General features: G+C 36.4%; 1 protein-coding gene across 1 annotated transcript in view; it reads left to right on the top strand.

The window, feature by feature from the left end:
• Positions 1 to 16,585, top strand: part of KHDRBS2 (KH RNA binding domain containing, signal transduction associated 2) — a 292,281-nt gene extending 275,696 nt beyond the window's left edge. Inside the window, exon 9 of the mRNA XM_026844066.1 lies at positions 15,494 to 16,585. Coding sequence (XP_026699867.1) covers positions 15,494 to 15,591 — 98 coding nt within the window. The 3' untranslated portion in view covers positions 15,592 to 16,585. The remainder of the gene's footprint in view (positions 1 to 15,493) is intronic.
• Positions 16,586 to 16,807: the final 222 nt, after the last annotated feature.

Here is a 16,807-nt window from a genome sequence, read left to right as displayed (position 1 = left end):
ATATATATATTCAGCAGCTAAAACAAACTCAGGATGGGTTTGCTTTACTGCTCTTAAAATGCATGTTTGATAACTGTGGACTTGGTTTTTTGCTTAAACTATTTTCTGAGCTGGCACTTGAATACTGGAATAATTTTTGCCAGTAACCTGGAGTAAACTTAAAAATGGAATAATATTTCAAATTGCAATTTTACTACTTTCTGAAATCAGGCATTTTTTATATATGAATGTTTATGCTCCTGTTCATTCACTTTCTTTAGCAGATCAGTAAATTTGCTAGTTCTGTGCTTTGGAAAACTGTGCATGAATTTTCTTTGTCCCAAAGTCACCACCATTTATCTGAGGAGGTAATCTGGAGCTATGGAATATATGCTTAACTTCTTCGCTTTCTGAATTCTTGGTACATACACTGATGCTGTCTCTTTTTTTTTGGTGCCTCCCACCTAGCCAATAAGCAGTCTGGTGCCACTCCTTCTTATCATCATGTAATTTTTACCCTAATTTTCTGTTCCCAGAGAACTGCTCCCAGTTCTCCACTTCTTTTTTAGGATGTTCTGCAATTCATTGTGAGTCTTCTGAATCCATCCCACTGAATCCATCCCACTATAAAATCAGCTGTCCCTTCATTTTTCACCGTCCTGCAGAAATCAACACAGTCTTTCTTTCACCTCAGTTGTTTCACACCTCGTTTTACCTTCCACAACAAGGCTATATTCCTCCTTTACAATTCTTACTGTCACACTTCTGCAATTCAGAGTTACCCAAAACTGTAAGACCACACACAAATGGTACATGAACACAGAACTGGTGTTTTGTTGTTGTCTCTTAGATGTTTTGTGTAACAAGTTCTCTTTCAACCTTATCCCTTCGAATAACAGTATCTGAATTATCAAAAATTTACTAGCTTGGCATTTCTTTATTTTCTCCCATGCATCCTCTTTCTTCCAACTTATCTTTAATGAGGACAATTCTCAATGCCAAGGTTTTCTTTTATTCTTTTTCATGAAGCAGATTTGACCAAATAACAATACTACTTCATACTTACAGGGGGGTTTTAAGTATAATATAGAGCTCACAGTAGTTTGTTAAGTATCATACAGCACCATAGCACTCCTGTACGAGCTGCCTGCTATGACTTTTCTTTCTTGTCTTCTGAAAAGTAGCAGGTGGTTTTTGTCTCATGGGATTTTCTGTGCTCCTGTTAAAAGAGCTTGTGGAGAAGTCTAACTGGGGGCACTGTTTCCTCAGAAGTTCTTAAGATTCACAGGTTGTTTACGGTAGTATTGCAAAAATCAAAGGGGTGTTTCGGAGCAGAGCCCACCTGAACACCTTGTCATTCTCAGGAAGTTCATCTCTCTTTTGATCAGATGGAAGTACTAAACAAGAAAGGGTATAGGTCACTTATCTGAGTCTGAGCAAGATGAACTCTTACACACTATTCACCACTGCAGAATCCATGACTTAACTGCCTTGACTCCTTGTTCGGTTTCTGATGTGAAGGTTCCTGAGAATTCGATCCCCTCCAAATGCAACCAAGGAACCTTCCAAGACAATAGCAAAGTCAGCTGAGAGGGATATGTGTAAAATCCCACAATATCCATGACTTTGGAACGTTGCATGGTTCAAAATTTATAGCACAGAACCCTCTCATGCAGTTAGACACTTAAACTCTATTGTGATTTGATATGCTTGCCACCCAGTCTCTCAGAAGGATCAAAGTAGAGGCACTTCAAAGCATTCCCTGCAGCAGCCTCCTGGCACCTGAAAATACTCTACTAAGGAAATTCCTACAGTTTTTGGATAGAATCAGGATTATGCAGCTACTGCTGGAGAATTCTGAAGATCACTGTTCTTGAGGCTGAGGAACATAAATTTGGGACATATGCCTGAAAATCTTGTGGATGTAGACTTTATACACTTCCTCATGTGAGTGATAAGGAAATATTTTCAGCAGGCTCTTTAAAATTAAAAAGCCAATCTCTTAAAAGTACTGTACCGATTTGAAAAATGTAGAGCATCCTCACTTCTAATGAACTCAGTAAACATGATACTTATGTCACTGAAGTTCTTGATATGTGCGGATACGAATTTAAATCCAGGAGTCTAAACTATGGTGACTGTCATTTTAACTTGATGCTGCTGCTTATGCTTTAAAACAGAAGGCATGAAATTGGATTAATTTTTGAACACAAAGTTTATATCCATTGCTCTCATTATACTTTAATAATTTTGTGGTTTCCCTTCTGGCAGTGTTGTCATCTGAGGAGGTATCTAGTGAAAACATGAATTTAATGACTTGTCTTATAAATCGATTAGGATAAAATGTGCAACTAAAAATTTGTTAACGAAGAACCTTCCTGCTCATGTGTAATGCCATGCTCAAGTCCAGAAAGCACCTTCAGTGGACAAGGACAACTATAAAGGAAAAGTCCTTCATAAACGATTCACTTTCTCATTTCTTTCTCCTTTTCCCTGTCTTATAGAGGAACCAGGATTCTTGAAGTGTTGTGCTGTGTTAGGCCACTTTAGAAAGATAACAGACATAGTATGACTTGCTAGCAAGGCACATCCAATACCTTATAAGCTATATTAGTTATATCTGACCTGCCTCACAGTTGTTTCATCTGAATCCTTTTTCTTCCTCACACTGATCAGAGCACACGAGGTTTTATTTATCAGATACTGTTTCTGTCTCAGTTATTCCAAAGGCCTGGGACTTTAGCAGACAAGCTCTGCCAGTTTCTGCTTCAGAAGATTGAAAAGGCTCCTACCTCTGCTTCCAAAATTTGAAACTGCCATAGTGAGGATGGAGGAAAGTAAGAGTGTGCCTGTTGTCAGATACTATAGTCCACAGCACAGTGCATATACTGCCTTTGTGTATTACCTGAAAGTTATGGTGATTTCTGGTTTTATGCCAGGTCATGAACTGCAGTATCTGAGAGTCCAGTACACATGGACTTCTGTTGCTACTACCAAAAAAGCTGAAACCTTAGGTTGAGGGTGAAAGGAGACAGTTAACATCCTAAACCACCACAATTAAATTAGAATAACAGCATCTGCCAAAGGTCTTAGGCAAGAGTTAGGAAGGTTAATCTGTACCTTGTCTCCTACACGAAGAGGGAAGACATAAGTGAACTCTACTCACATTCCTACTGCTGTTCAGGAAAAGGTTGCAAGGCTGTTTACTGCGTGTGCATGTGCATTGCAGCAAGGAGACATTATTTAAATGTGTTCTATCTTCACCAAAAATTTACAAACAGGCACATTTTCTCTAATTACCACATTTTGTAGTGCATGTTCTGCTTCAGTTTAGCATTAAGTGCTCACTTGTAAACAACTGGTATTTGGTTTTAGGATAATTCCATCTTTAATTAAAATTGGAGAGTGTAACTGTTGGTATAATTCCTTTTAATGTAAGACATCATTTAAGTTGTAAAATTCTGCCACAATGATTTAACTGAATATTTCACAAATAATTTCCTGCCACTCATTATGAGAGCTTTACAGTTGTGATGACAATTAGTTTAGTAATGCTCTACACAGGCAGCATTTCATAAAAAAAAATATTTATATGGCTAACAACTAAAAATGTACAGCAATGTTCCACTATTTTTTATTATCTTGTTTATTTTTTAATTTTGTGTTTGCCCTGAAGAGTGTATTATCAATAGCAAGGATAGTTTCTGCTGAAGAAGTAAAAGTAAAAATAAATACGTAATTATGACATTTGGGGAGGAAAGAGTGTATGGAGTGTTCAAACTTCAGGAAGTCTGATAAATAGGTTGATTGAAGAGATGTTACCTTAGGAGACATAAATTCTCAAACAGGTTGCCTGGAGATGTTGTGGCTGCCCCCTCCCTGGCAGTGTTCAATGCCAGGTTGGACGGGGCTTTGAGCAACCTGGGCTAGTGGAAGGTGTCCCTGCCCATGGCAGGGGGCTGAAACTAGATGATCTTTAAGGCTGCTTCCAACCCAATCTATGATTTTATGATTCATTACAAGACAAAAGCATGCTTATTTCATGGAGAAACTCAAGTATATATCTATCATCCTAGTGTGAAATAAACCCTGTATTGATTAATCTGTGGCAGTGGCAAAGCCAGATGAAGCCATGCTGCAATGTATACAGAAAAATATTTGTAAATTTTGAAAAAGCCCTTCTTAGAAGTTGCTCTGCAGGTGAAGAGGCTTGTTCAGCTGTCAGGTCCAAGTTCCTCCCTCATTTTTAATAATAACTTTGGTATTGTAGGTCATTGGTCCTAATATTCATTATGTTTAGGCAGCTAAGGGTTTCTTACTCTATTTTTTTTTTTTTCTAGCCTGGTCCAATTTAAGTCTGCAGATGAAGGAAATCAGTGCTCAAATAAGGTAGTGACTGATATGCAGATGTAAGAGACATAGGTCTGATTCTCCTCATTGCAGTATTTGATTTCATATAACTTGTGGTTACTGACAAGATCTTTACTAACACTAATTAATAAAGCCTTGCTAATGTGCATTGATTGTTCATTTATAGCATTGGAGCATATACATTTGGTATCCAATAGAAATTACATACCAAAGAAAACTTTCTTTGGTTTCTAGGTCTTGGAGCATCTTAGCATTGATTAGGCATCTCAGAGGCAACAGGACACAGATTGTGCCAATGTCATGGGGGTTTTCTGCTGTGCCTTGACAGAGCACCTGGCAGGCAGATTAGCATGTGCTGGGTGCTTCTACACTATCATAGGACCAGGAGTGCTCTTTGGAGGCAGATTTCTCAGTTGTCTCCATTTATCACTCTTCACATCACTGAGTGAGCTCAAAGTACATGATTTTAACTTGAAACTAAACCAGAAAATGCACTCCCAACTGTTTGTGAGAATTCAGTTCAGAGGCTTAAACTATGGCCAGTCTGAAATGGAAAAAATCTCTAGAAGCCATATGGTGTGAACATCAAGTCCTTGGCATCAGCTGTTTCCCTCTGCAGATCATTCCTATCTGTAAGCACTTTGTGCTAACATTGATATAAAACCTGAGTCCTGATGCCTCCCCAGCTGGCCAGGCTGATGACCTTGCTTTGCATGCAGTGGTTCTGTCCCAAAAGATGCCAGGTGTGCCATAGGCCTGCATGAACACCTTTATTTTGGGGTGATAGAGGCATCTGGTCTTTCTCTGATCATGAGGCAGGTGTACACCCATCCCTGGGAACTCAGAAGTGCTCCTGAGTCTTCCTGTACAGCACTCTATTTTTCTTCCACAAGAAACAGGAGTCACTGAAGATTTCTACTGCATATGCACAGAAGATACACCAAATAAATTGCCCTTTTTTACTCTTCGGTTTCAGTCGCTCCTATACTTACTAGGGTATCAGAGATCCTGTTCTTGCTCTGTGGGACAGAATGAATTGTCAAAAGCATTTCCTTGATTTTCTGCAAAATTTTATCAATTCATTTACTGGAGGAACCACTTTATCTGTCTCCCAGATAGTATTCATTCCCTCAGAAGAGATTTATGACTTTCATAAGAGCATGATTTTGAAAGTCTTCAGGAAAAGGAGCCCAGTTTGAATTCAGCTATGATGGCTACTGTGGGGATGATACTGAAGTTATTGCTGTTATGTCAAATCAGTGTTTTAATTGATCTATAATACTATAGAAAGTTCCATATTTAAACCTGTCACATTCTTTTAACTGATTGTATATCCTAAAACTTTTGTGTTTCAATTATTATGCTACAACACTAAAAAGAAATCCACATGTAGCATGAGGAGAGTGCTTTTAATTTATAGCAACTTGTTGTGCTTCTCTATTACTGCTGAATTATAAATCATTTCCTATGACAGAATAAGTAAATCATGCAAAACTTTCCAATGTAGTAAATGAAATGGTAATTTCACTGAATTTCACTGTGGGAACCACAGAGTTGGAGAACCTAAGACAAAAGTCCTGTAATACTGATGTGCATGTAGTGCTGACCATCTATATAATTCTAGACACAGTATCTCACTGCACATTTCATGTTTTATTGCCATAAATTAATAGAAAATTAACTTGTACTGAAAAAAAAGAGAAAAATAAAACTCCCTCCACGCTATCACATTCACGCTTACCTCACAGCGACAGTGATAATAGTCTGTGTCCTCCCTGTGTTGCAGTTTCCCAAACTAGTCACCTGTATACTTTGATACTGCTTGTTTCCTGTCCGAGGCAGATATTCACTGCAAAAGTGTCTGAATCCTTGTAAGAAATTATTTTCTCCGGTGGTTATTACTGCTCCTCTTGCTGACATTACTTAACCTGCAGGGAGAGCTGGCAGAGTGGAACGTGCGAGCAGTCCTCATCTGTTCCAGTTCTAAGTCAGCTGGAGGATTTCTGTGATTCTCCACTACCCGTTTAAGCCACGGCAGCTCACAATACTAAAGAAGATTTGGAGTACCCATGCAGTCTAATTTGTTAGTCTTCCTGAAAAGAAGGTCAATTTATTTGGTATATCTTCTGTCCATATGCAATAGAAATTCTTAAGCATAGGGACAGTAGTTTTTTTACTAAGTTCAAAACAAAGACTATTAAACCACATTTTTCCTAGCATTTCCTGTTTTTAAGCCATGTATACGGCATATGTGGTAGGTTTAGTAGAATAAGTAGTATTTAGCACAATATAAGTAAGCATAGTGGTTTTGAGCCTGTGTTTTGAGAATATTTTTTTTTGTCTTCTGACAAGATTACACATTTAAAATAAGAAAGATAGTGTTTGGGGTTTGAAAGATAGCCATTTCGGCACTTCTTCTCAGAAAATTATAAAATGCATAGTTATCAAGTCAGAAAATCATGTGTATGTTGCAGGCTTTGCAGATAAGCAAGAAGAGAGCAGAAGAGTGAAAAAATAGGTGTAATGCTTTAAAAAAAGAAAAAAAAAAGACAAAACCTGTTCTTGAATTTTTGTCTAAAATAATATATACTTGTCCAATTATGAAACAAGCAAAGTGCAGCTGTCTTTTCTGTGTGGATTTATGGGGCGAAATTCTGGCTTTGACAATGTTAGTTGAACTTTAGTCATTAGCTTGTGTAGGGCAAAGTTTCCAACCATTGCTTAGTACTTTGTATCCACCCATCTTTACATGGAGGGAGAAGTTTGGAGGCTTGGCAGAAAGACACCACAAATTGAATTATCCAAAGTAAATAATTCTATTTTTCAGTGTTCTCATTTTAAAGTTAAATGTCTGGTTTCTATTGGGTCTTCTGCTTAGCACATCTATAGCTCTTTTCTCTTACTGCTCAGGCAATTAATTACATCTCAGAACACCCCAGGGAGGTAGATATTCCTGTCTCATTCTACCAGTGAGGAACCTATACCAGAAAATATTAAACAATTATCCAAGGTCACTGAGCAAACAAGGAGTAGAGCTAGTAATCACAATTCCTGAATTCCACTTATACTCCATCTCTAGTGCACTGTGCTCTCTCCAAATGTATGCAGTATAATGACCTTGCAAAGAAGGTCATTTTTTCCCTCATAGGAAAGAAAACTATTTTATTCTGAATTAAAAGCAACTTCTATGTTTCTAATACCACTGAAAGCTAAATGGCAAATCAAATTAAACCATTATCTTAATTGCTGTTATATACATCTTAATTATCTAAACAGAATAGCTCTTTTCATCTCTTCCTGGCCACCTGTCCCAAAATAATTGACCAGAGAGGAATAAAATTGTGCCCAAAAATTGTGGGCAATATTCAGATGTTAAGTTACCAGTGAGAAGCAGTGATCGGGTCTTTATTATTACAGGGAATAAGCAATGAATCTAAACATTAAATTATTAGGAAATAATATATTCATATGAAAATCACATGCTGTTAATATCTATTTTTTAATTTTAAAGAGTCTTTTAATATGATCTGCCTTTTAATTACATGTGTTGTTGCTCTCTTTGTATTTGTGAAAGAGTTTTATTCAGTGCTGGAAAATTCCATGACAAGGCTGCAGAATGAAGACTGAAGAGTAGGGAAAATGTGCTTAAATATGTGCTTTTCTTGAATCTTCTAGAGAACATGAGTTTTTCTTTGTGCTTTGAATACTACATAGGTAAAATAGTAAGACAGAAACAACTTCATGTATATCTCTCTGTTAGAAATACCATTTAGTGACCCCACATTCAAAGGAATTTCACAGATTAAGCATACTATGACCCTTTTTCCATTCTGCCTCTCCAGTAAGAAAAAAAATCTAACTGAAATTCTGTATTTAAACAGTAGATCAGAGCTACTGAGTCTACTAGCAATTGATGAAACAATAATCTTTAAAGATACTCTCAGCTAATATATCAGTGATGTCTGTAATAGATACTGGAAGTATTTATATAACTCAGTGAACACAGCAACTAAGAGTCGTGAAAAAGTGTTAACATACAATTTCAATCAATCATAAACCAAGGGTGCTGATTGCCTGTGATGATAACAATTAATATATGTATCCTAGAGGTGAGCTTCAAAGACCGATTCACAAGGAGGATACAGCAAATTGAAAGAAGTATGCAGTGTAATTAAAAGGGCTGTGCCTGTGACTTCGCATTTCTTATCAAAGTAGCCACCATTTTGCTACGAAAATTGTTACCACACCCAAAGCAATACTCATGCCCAAGCACACTCTAATTCCTCAGCTATAAACTCTGTTTCCATCATGCTGCCATAACTTAATCTTTTAGTTTCCGAAAGCAAAGCATACAATATTTCTTCTTAGCTAAGAATAGCAACATCTGAGACATGTTTCAAATTTGCAATAACACCAAATTCCTGGAAAAAATGGAGCCTCAGCCCTCAGTTATTAAGCTGTCTGTGTGGATTTCTTTTCAATCACAGTCTTTGACCCCTGATAGCACTGGGGATGGTCAGAAGTGAAAAGGACAGGGCGTGAGAGGAGCCTGCTGTAGCAGAAGGATGGGACAGCAGGCTGGATGTCACCGAGGGAGCAGGGGATCCAGACTCCACAGGGTTTCTTTGGACGGGAGTCAGGAGGAGGAAAAGGAATCAGTGTTAAAACACAGCGACTGCCCTGCACATCCCTTCAGCTCTTGGGCACAGTGATTCACAGACTCACTAGCATTTCTCACAATTACCTTTCTCTCTCCAAGGCTATAACTTCTTACCTGCTCTTCACCTGAAATCCTCCCTCAGTTTCCACTTCATTAACATGTCACTTTATTAAGATAAAATATGTCCAGGCTCTCTTTCCTTTCCATTTTGGCACAATCTCTCACAGAAAGGCCAGACTTCACTGTTCTGAAATCTTCTGAAACACAATAAAACTCATCCTGGGAATCAAAAAAGCCAAAGGATCTTTAAACCCCTCTGCTACCCAGTGAGCTACCCAAATCTCTGCTTAACTACTAAGGTAGTCTATATGGCTTCAGTCCTCTAAGAGTATTCCTGAAGACAGAGCTTTCTATTCTCAGGAGCCACCCTTGATGCTGAAAGAAAAGATTGCCTTAGAGTACTGGAACTGAGATATGAGAGATCAACTCTGTACATCAAGGAACCTTTAATTACTAGCATTCAGATATGTTGTTCTACATTAAAAATCCCTGTAGGAAAAAACACTAATAACCAGATTTCTTTGATGTTGGCATCGTGTGGTTCAGATTCTGTATAGTGTTCCTCCATATCATTTTGCTTTCTCCACAATTTGTGTCTAATACTTTACTGCTGTGTAAGGGGTAGAGGCCAGAGTTTTCCCATTTGAAGACTGTAATACCAAAACTTTCATCTGTTTTGGCTACAGATTCACCTGTGTAATGCAGTAGGGTCTATTATGAAATATCAACAAGAACTGTTAGCTGTCAACCATCCTTTCATATTTTGATGATGGTATTACCAAATAGATATAAATAAATTGTGACCATAATCCTCCCTTGTTGAAGTTTGAAATCAAGCAAATAGGTCTACCATGTTATTGGAAAAAAGAGCATAAGAGACTTGTACCACAAATTACGTTTCTGTTCTTGTTCTGTATCAGAAGCTCGTACAGCCACAGCAGCAATTTACTTTAAGGAAACTCTTAGTCAAGGAAAAACAGCTTCTTCCAATGGGTAATATAAAGTCATTTTTTACTATATGAGTACTGCCAGAAATACTGTATGTTTCACCTTTATATAAAGGTGTTTCGGTCAGAAGGTGGGGGAGAGGACTTAAAGGGAGCAAGGAATTGGTTTATCTTTGTGTTGTACATTTAGTGAGTATTTTTACTACTTCAGTCATTTTCATTTATATAAATCAAGCTTCTTTTTTGTCTAAATCTTACTTCTCCCCAAGGCCTCTCTGCAAATGCAGTGACACTTTAGCAATGGGTAATTGAAGCTGCAGCACATTTACAGCAAAATGCCATTTTTAAAGGGTGTAATGAAACGTACTGCAGAGGCAGAATTTTTAAATTCAGTATATAGAAACTGATTCCCTGTAAGAATGAGAGACCTGAGGATTTAGGACTATATTATACTGGCTGCCACTTCTTCAACCCCCCAGGGAATAGCTTTTTACAGTAAATTTTGGATTCGTGTGACCATAAAACCCCTGATGTTCAACAAGAGAACATCCTGAGCAGCTCAAAGAAAAAGAAAATAAATGGAATGCACCAAAAAATCAAACCAGGAATGTTTCTTGTTCCATGGCAAGATCAGCTGCTACCAAATCTTCTCGAGATGCCCACTCCTAATATGTGCTAGCCTGAGCCTCGCTTTAACTCTGAAGATTATATTACCCCTCCCCAAACTTTCCCCTCACACCTCAAAGCAACAAGATAATGAAACACAGTTGCAGAGAAGAAATAGGTTTCAGAATTTTAATAGGCTTTTTATATTTTATATTGTCAGTTTTCAGTTTTCATAGAGCATTATCTTTTTACAAATGCAATCTTTCATACCTGTTTTAACCATTCCATATTTTAGTCTAGAGTCAGCTAATTGTTTTCTTATTGTCCACAAAAGTCATCAAGGATTAGCAAAAACAAGATACCGGTAGTAAAATCATACCCATTAAAAAAAACAATCTCATTAACTAAAATGCTTCAGTTCAGACAAACTTATTTCTGTTACCTCTGCTCACTCCTGGGATCTTTGGTATGTAGATATTTTTTTATGGTTGTAGATCTGTGGCAACATTAGATATTCCAATTAGTGAGGTAAAACAATTACAGGAATGCCAATTTTCAATGGGGGGCTATTGTGTTTTTTTCCTGCTAAGTGGAAGTGCATATATGATGAATTTCATTTATTCAGGGAGAATTTTTAAAGTTTTAAAAGTCTTTAAATGTTATAAAGAAAATTAAAAATAGTCAGCGACAACTTTTAAACTTCAAAAGTGAATGGCCAGAAGGAATAATTCTTAACATCAACAATGTTTTTATTCCTTTTTAAAATGACGTTTGGGCAATGAGGAGGTCAGTAGATAAATCATGTTTCATTTACACTAGAAGAATAGCCAGTACTTTACTAATGGTTGACTATTTTAAACCAAAACTGAAAAGAAATCTGCATCGCGAAACTTGAAATGCCAAAATGACAGCTCTGATGTGATTGGATGGGCAAATTCACCACTTGGTTTTGGGAAATATAGTTGATTTCAGTGAAGGATTAGCTGAGATGAGAAAGTTAGTGGGCCAGTAACACCTGTACCCAGCGGAAAGTCATCAGAAGATAAGAGGGAGGAAATAGACGTCCTTTCCAGCCTGCATTTGGGCCCACTCACAATTCAACATGATGTCAACATGCAATAATAATTGTGTGTGCCTATACGGCTGGTCAGGCCATGGCCCAGGATGTGGCTTGCGATCTAATGGACCAAATGACCATTTGCACTCAAAATTCACTTTAATAAATTATCTGACCCCAGGCAACCTCTAGATATTATAAATCGTGCCCTACCCTGTCATAGTTTTAGGGGAAAAAATTGATGCTTCATCACTGGCAATATCTCCAGGCAACAGTGTCTTCCCTGGTGACTGCCAGAGTAAAGCATTTTTCTGGAGTTTGTATTATTCCATAAGCTGTCAGGTTTTGGTTGCTGCTTCTCAACTAAAATACGGTGTCTGACCCTGAGCACTGTTTCAAGTCAATGTGGTTTATTTTTCATTAAAAAATAGAGTACTTGCACTAATTCAGTTACTAACCATGTCTCAACTGAAAAGGTGTTTTGTTAATCCACCTCTTAACCATAACCAAAGGTGTGAGTGCTCTCTTAGTTTCAGTGCAAGGTGAAACATTGATTTCCCTTCAGTCTTGATTTGAACCAACTCATTTTGCTTTGCCCTGAAACAGAGGGCACACTAAATGTTACGGCCTTTCCATTCACAGTGTAGCTTCTTCAACTGTGAATTTCCGCAACTATTCTGCAAGAGCTTCTCTATACTTGCACTTTTGCACCCATGCAACATTTAAAGAGAGTTCAGTTTCCTTCCCATGGCCAGGAGACCTCATTCTCCTTTACCCAGGGGGACTTCCTGACCCACCAGGAAAAGAAATTGGGACTTCAGTTTCCAGTGTGGGTGGACCATATGTGATCCTATCCATGTTGGGTAAAATTTCAATTTTGCAAAGCTTCTGCTGATAGGATGAGTCTGTAAACTTATTTATTCACATACTTCCCATGTTAGAGCTAAAAGTTTGGTATGACTGACAGCAGCGTATTGTATTATAAAGGTTTTGGAAATCGTAAAATAAAAATGTAACATCAACACACCATTCCATACATGTCACTGTCAGCAAACTGCTCAAAAATTCATTTGGAAGTTGAACTCTAACAGGCATATAAAAAGAAAAATCCAAACATTTATTTCTCTGCTTGTACTATGCAAAAATATCACTATTGTGTATTTGGAATTATTGTCATAGACACATTATCTAAGATGCAGAAGAGAAAGAAAGGCCTCTGTATGTATTAATTTCACTGGGGAGTCTTGTCATTTTAAGCTCATCATAACCAAATGATATGAATAAACTGTTTAAGGAGAAACCAGAGAAGGTTGAACTTTAGTAAGTTATTTATAGCAACTGAGCCCAAAGCAATCAAAATATGGACCTTTTACTGAACTCTTGTTCTGCTCTAGAAGGTACATTTAGGAAGTCTTTGTTTGAGAGAAAAATGTTGCTATCACTCTAAAAGCTTGCTTTAATAAAAGAAAATCTTTGACATGTTTTAATGGAGATTAAGATTTTTTCAGTTCCTTTTTATATTTAAGGCCATCATTCCATAATCAAGTAGCTGATTAAATTTAAGGCAATGTAGTTAGCCTTCACTGAAATGTATGAATAATACAATTGTGATTTTTAATATTCTCCTGCACTAGCCTATTTATTTTATTTTGCATAGAAAGGTATATTCTCTTGTTTAGGTTATTTTGTTAAAAAAATGAACAAAATTATTCAGTGTTTTAAGTGAATTGCAACAAACTACTTTCCAAAAGTTAGGAATTTATCACTGATTTCTGGCAGTAACCTGACACTTGAAAGCCCAGTCTCTCCTTCCAGTAGTGGGAATGGAGTACAAGAAAATGAGAAAAATTAACTGACGTTGGATTCACTCTACAGGTAAATCAGGAATCAGATCAAACTTAAGAACATCTCTTATTGGCTTATTAGAAAGTAAATGAGAAAGTTGCATGTAACATGAAAAATGAACTAAAAATATGTTCTTGACTATGAGCAACGAATGTTTTTGCCCCTGCTCACAAATAGCTAATATGTCCCACATTGGCTCACAGCTTATCCCATTACACCTCTGAGTTCAGAAAGTTTCACATTTATATTCCATATAGATGAAATTTATTGACCATGCCAAGTGAGGAGTACTCATTTCAATACCTGGTGGCTGAGTAGGGTAGCAAAAGTCTAAAACAAGACCTGAGCAAGGAAAATATGTTCTGAAATGGTAATTTATTTAACAGGCACATAAAAAAAAATGTATGGATCAAGGCATAAAAATTATGTACCTCTTAAAAAATAGATACAACTGAATGTTTAAATTTATGTGGCAAGGACCTTGACTGTTTCAAATCTTCAGCAGTAGTTTAAGACTGGATAGTTCATTTTATTACTGTGTTATCTATTTATAAATGAAATAAAACAATCCCACTTTAGACTTAGGAAAAAGGATCTATTTTAATATACCAAACAATTAGTTTTGTTTTGATAGCAACAGCAAGTATACTGTTTCATTATCAATTTGAATCTTCATTTCCCACTGGCTTCTAGTAACCTTCCACTCTTTTAAACTCCTCTCTTTCTAATCTCTGGTTTTTATGCACCTTAAAAAGTGTTCTCTTTTCCCCTAGCATCAGAAGGCTTGACCCTTACTTTTATATATTACAAAGATTTATATTCTGCGCATACCTGTAATAAAAACATGCTGATCACCAGTAAAATAAAACAATATGGAAAATTACTAATATTTGCTACACTGATTTCTGAATAGCTTCTATATTTCATTACAAAACACAGACAGACCGTCATATAACTTTGGCAGGGTATGTAGAGATTTTGAAACTTCCTCATGAACAGTGTATGTCAGGTGTATTCTATGACTATTATAACAGGGCTAATGTTGCACTATGATGTGATGTAAAATAGATGATATACTATGATTTCTGCATTTTTATTTTAATCAATTTGTGTACGATCAACTGAAGTCAGTGGAAGACATAAACAATCATTTGATGATCCACTAGCTGATTAAGGAGAGAGTTGAAGTTTGAGGTTAAACAGCTGGACCACAACTGTTTCCTCCTTTGGAAGGCTTAATTTCCAGAAATACCTTGTCGAGTTTGGGGTCAGGGGGTGGGGGTGTGGGTCGGGAGTGTCAGGAATAATTTGTAACAGCTTTGTAAAAATTTAAGTAGCCCTAACAGTTTTTAGCTTATTCTTCCTGAGCATGTTTCATTCACACAAATTTGAAAAAGTATTCTAAAGATAATGCAAATTAAAAACTATTTCACAAAACTCTTTTCTTAATGTAATAACTTCATTTCTACACATTATTTTTCTTCCATTGTTTTCTTTCTTTTGGTCTCAAATGAAAGTAAAAGATCAAATGTATTTCTATTATCTTTTCATGATTCAACTCCTCATCTTATTAACATACCAACTGCATTAAATGTTATTCATACTGATGCTTTAACTTACATGCTAGAAGCTCAAAACATCAAATAAATTGAGCTGGCAGACTAGTGCAGTGATTTTTCCAGGGCTGACTGTACTGCCACTACAGTAGGTATTCATTCTCTGCTGAAAGTGAAGGAGTAAGGTTTTTTTCATCCTGAGATAGACAGGTTTCCTGTGCAAAGGAGTAGAAGGTTCGTTTTTTGTAAGTTTTTACGGTTGGATAAAGAAATGGATCATAACAGCATCCTTTTATTTTTCTAAAACTTTCAGCCAAAACCCTTGAGAATTTTGACAGCCATTAGCAGTGGCATCACTTCATTCTTTCAAGTCTAGATATTTACAAAACATGTTTCTCTCTTCTGTTTTTAGCACAAGAAGAATGGGCCACAACCCGTTCCAGCCTAAAGGCACCACCTCCAAGGTCAACCAGAGGGGGTTACAGGGAACACCCCTATGGTAGATATTGAAGGTCCTCCTCATCTGTGACCTCATCTCAAAGACAATTAATAGCCTGTGGTCTTCACATAAACAGCAACAAGACAAGTAATAGTCCATTTCTTTTCTATCCTAGGGATTACTGCTCATTATTATCCTATGTACTACTTGTATTTCCTATAACATTGGAGTGACATTGGCATTAGTATTATTTTATAACACGGACTTAAAAAAACAGAGACAAAAAACCTTTGGCAAGCATTGTCTATAAACCATTCAAAGATGATGTTCTCTTGGTTGTATTCATTGCTGTGTGTAACTTAAAAAGCATGACACTGTTACAGATCTTGAGTCTCTCTACATACTAGCTAAGGCTGTTTTTGTTTAGGGTTGCTGAAAGACTGTAATATGATTCTTTTTTTCCTTTTTTTTTTTTTGAACCAGACAGTAATCAAGCTGTAGATAAGATGTTTTAACCTGTCTTTTTTAATATATGTTAGTTTAGATTAAGATGTTCGATATTAAGTTTGTAAATTTAATTTTAAATGCTGTTTTAATGGGGTTGCACACAAGCAGCTACTGTATGTATGTAGCTAACTGAATTTGTTCAGTGTTTTAACCTGTATTTGTTTAAAAAAAAATCACATAAAGTTCCATGTGTAAGCTTCTCTAAATAGGAAACCATAATTTTGTCAAATATGTTTGCCATAATTTGTCAATAAAGCTGAAACCTTTTGTAACAAACTAAATTTGGAATTACTTGTTTTCTAGCTTTAAATGACTGCTTTATTTCTTTTTCAAGAGATGCCTAAAATGTTTTTTATATAAAAATTACAAAAATGAACCCAAGCCTGTTTTAAGATTTTTTGTGTAAGACTTTAAAAGTTGTATTAATAGATTTTGGTTGTTAAATAATTTAAAAGTTAACAAACTAAACTGTTACATGAATCATGGTTAGTATCCACTAATGTATAACATGTTAATGGAAAAAAATGCTTTAGAACAATAAATGGATTTTAAACTATCCTCTAAGCTTGATCTTGCTAAACACAAACTCTGATTGACTTGTTTGTATTAGCATGTCTCTCGTGAGAGTGTAATGGAGTTTAAAGAGGTAAGATTATGACTTACCACTGTTAGACTGTCTAAATGCTAGTTCTTCAACCTTTGAGTTTCCCCGCACATTAAATATCCCATTCAACATGTAAGCATTGCATAGATTCACCTATTTGTTTTCACTCAGAAGAG

The sequence above is a fragment of the Athene cunicularia genome (genome assembly GCF_003259725.1).
Source record: "Athene cunicularia isolate RWA chromosome 3 unlocalized genomic scaffold, athCun1 chr3_part1, whole genome shotgun sequence".
In the NCBI taxonomy this organism is placed as follows: Eukaryota; Metazoa; Chordata; class Aves; order Strigiformes; family Strigidae; genus Athene; species Athene cunicularia.
This window is presented reverse-complemented; position numbering and strand designations above follow the sequence as displayed.